This window comes from Cryptococcus neoformans, chromosome 9 (genome assembly GCF_000149385.1).
Source record: "Cryptococcus neoformans var. neoformans B-3501A chromosome 9, whole genome shotgun sequence".
NCBI classification, from domain to species: domain Eukaryota; kingdom Fungi; phylum Basidiomycota; class Tremellomycetes; order Tremellales; family Cryptococcaceae; genus Cryptococcus; species Cryptococcus deneoformans.
In genome coordinates, this window is record NC_009185.1 from 695079 (window position 1) to 703093 (window position 8015).

General features: G+C 51.0%; 3 protein-coding genes across 3 annotated transcripts; 2 read left to right on the forward strand and 1 right to left on the reverse strand.

Annotated features, from left to right (window-relative positions):
* Window positions 1-309: 309 nt before the first annotated feature.
* CNBI2460 (hypothetical protein) lies at window positions 310-2565 on the forward strand (the record flags this gene model as incomplete). The annotated part of the gene is made up of 5 exons (XM_768539.1): window positions 310-526; window positions 613-1097; window positions 1146-1322; window positions 1373-1849; window positions 1897-2565. 5 exons carry the CDS (start codon window positions 310-312, stop codon window positions 2563-2565), a joined length of 2025 nt encoding a protein of 674 aa, XP_773632.1.
* Window positions 2566-2868: 303 nt separating this feature from the next.
* On the forward strand, window positions 2869-5320 carry CNBI2470 (hypothetical protein; the record flags this gene model as incomplete). Its single annotated transcript, XM_768540.1, has 7 exons — window positions 2869-3530; window positions 3576-3679; window positions 3733-4278; window positions 4349-4434; window positions 4493-4585; window positions 4663-4971; window positions 5033-5320. 7 exons carry the CDS (start codon window positions 2869-2871, stop codon window positions 5318-5320), a joined length of 2088 nt encoding a protein of 695 aa, XP_773633.1.
* A 42-nt stretch (window positions 5321-5362) lies between these two features.
* On the reverse strand, window positions 5363-7625 carry CNBI2480 (hypothetical protein; the record flags this gene model as incomplete). Its single annotated transcript, XM_768541.1, has 3 exons — window positions 5363-6511; window positions 6572-7330; window positions 7377-7625. The coding sequence occupies 3 exons, from the start codon at window positions 7623-7625 to the stop codon at window positions 5363-5365; spliced, it is 2157 nt and encodes a 718-aa protein (XP_773634.1).
* Between the last annotated feature and the right edge of the window lie 390 nt (window positions 7626-8015).

Genomic DNA, 8015 nt, shown 5'->3' on the forward strand with positions numbered 1-8015 from the left:
TAGTGAAGGGATTTGGTATTTGTACGATGTTAATAGGCGTGCTGCTGCGTTGCATTAGCTGCGAATTCGTCAAAATGGTTTTGCAAACGAAGGCTTGAATGAGGTGAAGACCAACAACTGTGGCAACTGTAGGCCCATTTGATAATTTGATAATAAACGCGAAGGTGGATGGTTTGGCTTGGGGTGTCCTGATCTTTGGCGCGTACACAAAATGTCATAAAGCAAACGCGTCAAAGCCCCAATGATGCCCCTCACATTTTCAATCATCCTATTTCCTCTCTTTTCAGTCCATATCATTACATTCCTAGCATGGCCATCCCTCAAAATGCCGTTGATAGATCACGAGCCAGTAGCTCTGAGCTGAGCGAACTGTCATCCGAGGAGAACAAAGCATCTAAGACTCCAAAGACCGTCGGCAAGAAGCGCGCAAGATCAGCAGAGGATAAAACGGCTGGCCCAACCAAGCCAAAGGCGAAAAAAGTCAAGGCAAGCGGCAAATCCGCAGGGGAAACGAAGAATCCAAAAGGTGAGTCGCGCGTGATCTCGAAAACTATGCCTCGTTATCACGATTCTGATCTTTCTATGTTTCGAAAACTGGTACATCAAAATCAGGAAGTAACTCCAAGAAGCCAACAAAGGAGATCGTCAAGAAGGAGAAGGGAGCTATTCAAGCAAAGAAAGACTTTGTGGTTGCTACGGCTTTAGGGGCCTCAGCAATTCTGCACGAAGATTCAGATCTCTCCGATATTGAATCCGACACTGAACGTACGAAAAAGCAAGCTAGCTCGAAAGTCGCGCTGAAGAAAAAAGCGACCAAGGTAGCGAAAGAGCCAAAGGAGAAGAAAGAAAAAAAGGCAAATGGAGAGACCAAAAAACAGACGAAGACTGCCGGAAAGATGAAAGAAAAGGCTCCCAAAGGTGCTTCGAAGAACGCGCAAAGGGGTAAAGAAAAAACGCAAAAGAAGACCAAAGAAGCCGAACCCAGGGATGCTAAGCCCAAATCTAGAGTGAAGAAACCCGAAGTCATCCCAGAACCTCCTATTTTTGAGAAAGTGGTCACACGATTAGGACATGAAGAGGCTGAACAACGTATGGCGGTGGGTATACCTTATCTTTTGTACATGACGAAGCTGAGTCGTTCCCAGCTGCGCGAATTCCTTTGGCGGTTTAGACAGATTTTATCAATTCCTGAACGTTCATTACCGGCTCTTGACGACTTTGATCGCCCTATTACCGAGTCGAATGTCAGGTTAATATCGGGAGCTCTGCTGGATGTCATCAAGGATGAATTAGAGGCGTCGAAGGATGAGGACAATGAGGATGTGAGTGCATGTGCAGATTACTTGGGGTCTCGTGGCTGATATCAGCGCAGTTGAAGGAGACATTATTCAATTTCCGCGAAGAGCTGCGGTATTACGCCGATGTCCCCCGATTCGCATCCATATTCCAAAGCTTGATTGAACCCCTCGGTCTTGAGCTCCCGCCGGCGCCATTTGATCGCAGAGCTGAGGCTAACGAGGCTGCTTTGCGGTCTCTCTTTGATCTGGGGGATGATCAACCTGCGCCTGCATGGGCAACCGAGCTTTCTGTCCCTTCTCGCCGAGGTGCTTCCCGGATGCCTCAGCCATCTGAAGTCGTTAGAATGCTGCTAGCATTGGTGGAACGAACCCTTACCACGCCAAAAATCAAAAACAGTATGGAGACATTTGCCTTGGAGACGCAGGTGAGGAAAGAGCATGCGAATCTGTTGAAGAAGGAGCAGACGGCATGGGAGAAACGGAAACAGAGACTGCAAGAAGAACGGCTCTTGTGTAAGACAGCGGCGGAGACCAAAGCCAATGTTTCTCAGGTGGGTCTATACTTGGTGGCACTTTGATGTGTGTTGACGACTTGTAGACTACGAAAGAGTCTCACGAACACAATTTACGGGTAGCGCAGTACAATACAAATATGCGCGCTGGGATCAACCAAACGTCTCTGCGGTTCGAACCTTTGGGCACGGATCTTGATGGTCGCATATACTATGCTTTGAGTCACCGTCCGGTTGACAACGATAGCAAAGCTCCTATTGGATGGGGCACTGGCATACTGATTTGGGGACCTGCGGTTGCGGGCAAGGTAACCGAAGACGACAACTTGCCTCACTCAATAGAGAGGTGGAGTCACTTTGGCAAGTCCAAAGACGTTAAGCCTCTTATTAAATGGTTGGAATGGAGGTATAAGAAGGCCGTTGAGTCTGCTAAGCCCAATGGTACTGCAACGGCGACCCATGAAGACGCGTCGCCCGACGATACGTTAACTCAATCCATAAGTCAGCTTGCTAGCCATGTGCGTTCGCAAAAGCATGTTCGCCATGAAAAAGATGACGACGCATCGAGCGCATCTTCTGGACTTACGCCTCCTCCAACATCCTCTCGAGAAGAAATGATGGCTCTTATAAATCCTCGTAATTACACTCCAAGTGCCGAGACATTGGAGGATAGAGGCAAGAGCTTAACGAGCAGATTGGGGGATGTCGCGGAATGGCTGGAAGTGTTGGAGTGGAAGGGTCTTGGGGAGCCTTAGACAGGAAGGCATGTGCAAATCAGCCATGCATCTGTATATGTTTTTGTAGAGTCGGTAGAGTCGTAGACGAGTGTATGACTTCATACGAATGCATGTCCTATAGATCGCCTGCAGGATGTGTTGTTAATCTGCGCAATGGGAGATAAGGTTTGAGGTTGTTCGGAAGATGTTATTAGAGAATTGTCCTCTTATTCGCTTCGTTTCCGATGGCATTTCTACTTTTTTGAATTCACATCCACATCATATCCTTTGATACTCTTACCCACATTCAATCATGTCCACATAACTACCACCGCATCCAACATGGAATCCTCAGATCCCCAGCCTGTACGCGCCCCTGTTATTAGCTCCTCTGCCACCTCTTCCCCAATCCTTTTCGACACTTTCCTGCTCCTCCTTCTCAGACTCGTATACTTCTTCATATCCCGCAAGTTTTTACACTCTACGATCAATCCTACTCTCCGGGACATCTCACAGCCGGATACAATCCTCCCACCCACCGTATTATTACCGACTGCGGACAGTTCGCGGCGCGGCGGGAACGCGTTGGGACTTGAGACTGAGTATAACGATGAGACAGACGACACTAGCTTTACGCCTGTATCTTCATACCCAGGCTCTCCAGCGCCTATAAGCGTGACCCTTGCATCGTCAAACAACGGCTTTAGACGGGACGATAACCCAAGTTATTCATCTTCAAATCTCCCTTCGTATCCCTCTCAAGGCGAGAATACCATTGAGCTACAAGCAATCGGACAAAAGCTCAAGGATGCAAGCTCTGGAGTGAGTAGGAAGGTACTTCAATTGAGTCATGGCAAAAGATCTGGAGCAGGGACCAAGCGGGTGAAGAAGGCGACGCGAGGGTTACATCGAGTTTCAAGGATCTTATTCTCAGTGTGTTTCGCAGAGGGTTGCAACTTGCTCAGCTTGGTGGTATTCCATGCGATAGGCGTGCTCAATGCTAGGTGAGTACAATGTGTGCTCTCGACCCATGCTAATCCCACTTTTAGATCTCGCCAGGTCAACTTTTCGGTCTCTCTCCACTTTATCCTCGCATTAATCCTTGTTGTTGTCCCGCTGGTCCAATGTCTCTTGTTCACCTATCGATCTAGAGGTAGGCAACTGAGTGTACATGTCCCACCCCCGCAACTTCTGACATTCGAACAGATTCGTCATCTACTTCAACCACCCCTTCTCAATCATCATCACTCTCCTTCACCTCACGCTTGCTCATATCGCTCATCCCATTCACCCTTTACATGTTTTTGTTTACCCGTATCCCGCCTTACATAACCGCGGTGCCTATGAACGTCCAGGTCGTTTCAACACCATCAATGGATATTGATGACCCATCATCTACCGCTTCTTCAATTGACGAGGCTATCGTACAGTGGTCGACATCTGGACCTGAGGGATGGGAGCAAGGAGGTTGGTTAGCCCCTAGTTTGGGACGAGTCGTCGTTCTCGGCGTAGTCATTTTGGGAAGTTTGTCCGGCTTTGGTGCTGTTCGCTCAGCTTGGAATTTTTTCGAGCACCGACGAGCTGGAAGTCGCACGCTCACGGATAACGACCTTCTCCAGGCCGAGCGATCACTCTATAGGGTCCGGCAGGATCTGATTTCCAAGAGGGATGAGATTAACCGGTACGCTGTTCCGAATGGAGAAGGATCGAGCGGCTGGATGGGGAGGATATTTAGGGGTGAAAATAACCAAAGTAGGAGGAGTTTTTTGCAAGTGATTTTGAAAAAAAAAGGGATGTGAAACTGAAACCGTTAAAAACTCAGCTGCCTCTCTTGAGGCCGAATTGAAAGGCCTGGAAACGATGGAGATGCAAGTATCAAGATCGCTCAGAGCTATGAAGGCTCGAAAGGTAAGATCAGGACTTTTCTACAAAGAAGAAAAAATCATGCTCATTTGACAAAACGTAGAGACGGCAGGATTTCGGGCACACGTTCCGTGGACAGATATATAACGTTTTAGGCTACGTCTTTGCCATTTACTGTGCTGCGCGTCTCCTTATGGTGAGTTGAATGATTTTACCAAGGACATTGCACGATTGAGAGAGTAACTCAGTTCCCTAACCGTTGCCCCGCATCAGTGTCTCCCATCACTCTTTTTCGCGCCGCGCACAGCTGAACAAGAATCGGGAGAGATTCCGGTAGAAGGCAGGGGTAACACCAACGGTGACTGGATCTCATTCTTCCTGGCGCTTGCTATCAGCAAGTTGCCCAGAGACTTTGCGGATATTGATGTGCCGACATGGAGTCGAGGGATTTCGCTAATCTTGACGGGTGTGTTGATCTTGTCGAGTCTGACACAGGTTATGCGGAGCTTGAGCAAGATTTTGAGGTTGACAAGCAAGACTGTTGGCGCGGGTTTCTTACTGCTCAGCCTGGGACAGCTTTTTGTACGTTGTGCCGATTAGCAATTAGAAAATGTCGGAACTGACGATATATATATTTAAAAAGACGACCTATGTGATTTCTCTACTCATCCAATTGCGAACGTCACTCCCGCCTACCTTGCCCGAGTCCGGCCCGTTTGGCAATCATGGCAATTACACAGGTATCGACCATGACGACCAGTTTACTGATTCGTCTCCGAAAGACGACTCGCTGTTGTCGACCCTACCCGACTTTAGAGTGTTTGGGCGGCTCTTTGACATTATGTTTTTGCTCGCTGCAGCTACGACCGCACTTTACCGATACATCGTTTTGATAGCCAGCGCAGATGATATTGGTGATGTTTATACATAGACACATTAGATATATATATATCTCCATGCTATACGCTATGCATTATGCTCTTGCTAATCCTACATGTTCTCCTTGTACACCCCGCTTTTCTCGCACAGGCTGCTGCTCTGTCTCCCCCAACTGATCTTGTTCTTTCCTATCCGTTTCTGAATCTTTCTTATCCCTCACTTGATCTTCAACTTTTGACACTTCTGCTTCTGCCTCTGCCTCTGTATCGAAATCATCCGCCTCTGTATCGAAATCATCCGTCCCCCACTCTCCTTGACTATTATCTTCCGCTCCCACCACCCTCTCCGCCTCTTCACCACCGCCGCCACCGCCGCCGCCACCAGCATCCGCCTTTCCAGATCCGAGCCCAGAAACAGTGGTCTGCTGTTCATTGTCATCGTTCACCAATGACGACCTCATCCGTCGACGCCTCATACTTGCTGTGATGCCACGCTCCGTATCCTCCCGCGCCGCCGCCGCCGCCGCCGTTGTATGCAAGTGGTGCAAATGGGCACTCTGTGCGAGTTTACGGGACGAGACGGATGGTGGTGGTGGTGTTTGCCTCGGAGGCGGGAAAGATACTCTCACGTTTCTTGGGTTTGGGTTTGGGTTTGGGATATTGGCCGGGGAGGGGGAGGACGTCGGGGGAAGGTGTGAGAGTGGGGAAAACGTGAATTCGGAAGAAGAGACGGAGCGGTAAGAGGGAGGGACCTGGGGTACGATACCACGTCGTTTGAGTGAAGTATTGGACCGGTGGCCTGATCCAGCTCGGGATAGGGATGTTTTCAAGCGCGGGGTGGGTGTCGACGAGGAATGGCGATGGGGATGGGCGCTGGGTGTGGTGGATGTCGGACGCGCTTGGCCGATGATGGCCGGGGGTCTCCCCGCGCCCATGTCGATATGTAAACCGGCAAGGGGGCCCGATAGACTTTTCCGATGATAATAATCGCTTCGGCGCCGGCGTGCTTCCTTCAAGAGCGGGGTAAGGATGGCGTCCATGGTGCTGCTGCGGCTGGCGGCGCCGAGGAGGATGATGACGACCATGATGATGAGCTGGGCGATCCCGCGGCGGCGTTCGTAGCCGAGCTGGTCGGCGAGGACACGGAGCTGCGTCTCGATGGCTTTTCGTTCAGCGTCGAAAGCGATGCGCTGCTGTTCCAGTTGGGAGAGTACCCGTCCCAGCCGGTCTTCTTGCCTCATCCGCTAATCAAAAGTCAAGAGTTGAGCAAAATGACTTCACATAAGTAGGCTAGCAGGACGCACCTCTTGCTGCCACCTCCCACGATCTTCGTCTTCCCACTCACCCTTCCATTCGTCCCACCCAACTTGTACCTGTTTCAGCATGGATCGCATGACTTTGGCTTGTTCCTCGATATAACGTGCTACCAAGGAAGAGTTGCCTTCCAAAGCGTTGAGTCGGCGGATGATGAATGCGTAGATGGATTCAGAGGAGTCGGAGCGAGGCGGTACGGCACGGGTGTATGATGTGGAGGGCGATTCGATCGAGGTGGGCGATTCGATCGAGGTGGATTCGATCGAGGTGGATTCGATCAAGGATGTAGCCATGGACTCGTTGGTCGGTGGCGAATCGGAATCCCCATCACGCTTGGAGACGACAGTGGGTACGTTGGTAGGCGCAGTCTCGTCGATACTGGAAAACAAGCCGGATTCAGTCAAGAGTTCGGGTACAAGTCTTCCCGCTTGCTCATGCAAAAGCTTTTCCAGTTCATCGAGCTCGCGCTCCCTCTGCTCTTGCTTATCCCTCTCATCCCTCTCCTTCTTTTCCCTTTCCCGCCTTTCCTTTGCACGGCGCTCTTCTTCTTCGTGTTCTCTATTCCCAGTCCTGTCCCTGTCCTTGGCCACGGCGCTCAACTGTTTCTGTTCCCATTTGAACGCTTCCATCTGGTTCATGCCGTATACCTTGAGGGACGATACGGGGCAATAGTATTCCGAGCCAAAGTACGAGGGAAAGTCGAGGCGGATGAATCGGTGGAACGAGGTCGGTTGTGAGAGGCTAAACGTCTGATCGAAGCGTTCAGCGGGGTTGCAAAAGTCAACAGGAGCTCACCTGGGACCCTCTGACGTTCTTGCCAATAAACGATCCGACCTGTTTCCATCTGTGCCCTCTACCAGCGACATCATCCTGGCCGGGCTCTTCCGCATCGTCCTCCTCGTCCTCGCCGCCGACGCTCACCCGCACTTCCCGGACGACGCCACTGAAAAACTCCCAGACGGCAATCTCGACCGCCTCTATGCGGATCTCGTCACAGAGCTCGACGACGACCCAGTGCTCGTCGGCTCTGCAGGGGGTGAGCATGTACCTGTCGCGGGACTTGTGGAGCAGGGACGCGGCGTGCTGTGTCTGCGGGGAGGACGAGTGGATGCGGGCGGAGCAGTCGGGGGAGGCATAGTTGTACTTGCTGTGGTGGGCGTGCGGGGTGGCGGACGGCTGCTGGGCGGGGGGCGGGGGAGGGGGGAGGGGGGGGGGGGGAGGGGGGTTCTTTTTTTGCGGGGGGGGTTTTTTTTTTGGGGGGGGGAAGGGGCCAAAAAAAAAATATTTTTATTTTTTAATTTTAAATGAATTTTTTATGTGGCTTTGGTGAATATTATAACAAAAATTTTTTCAAAGGCCGCTTTTTTCTGTGGGGGGTGTCCCCCTTGGGGGGGGAAAATTAAAAATCCCCTCCCCCCCCCGCCACAACCCCCC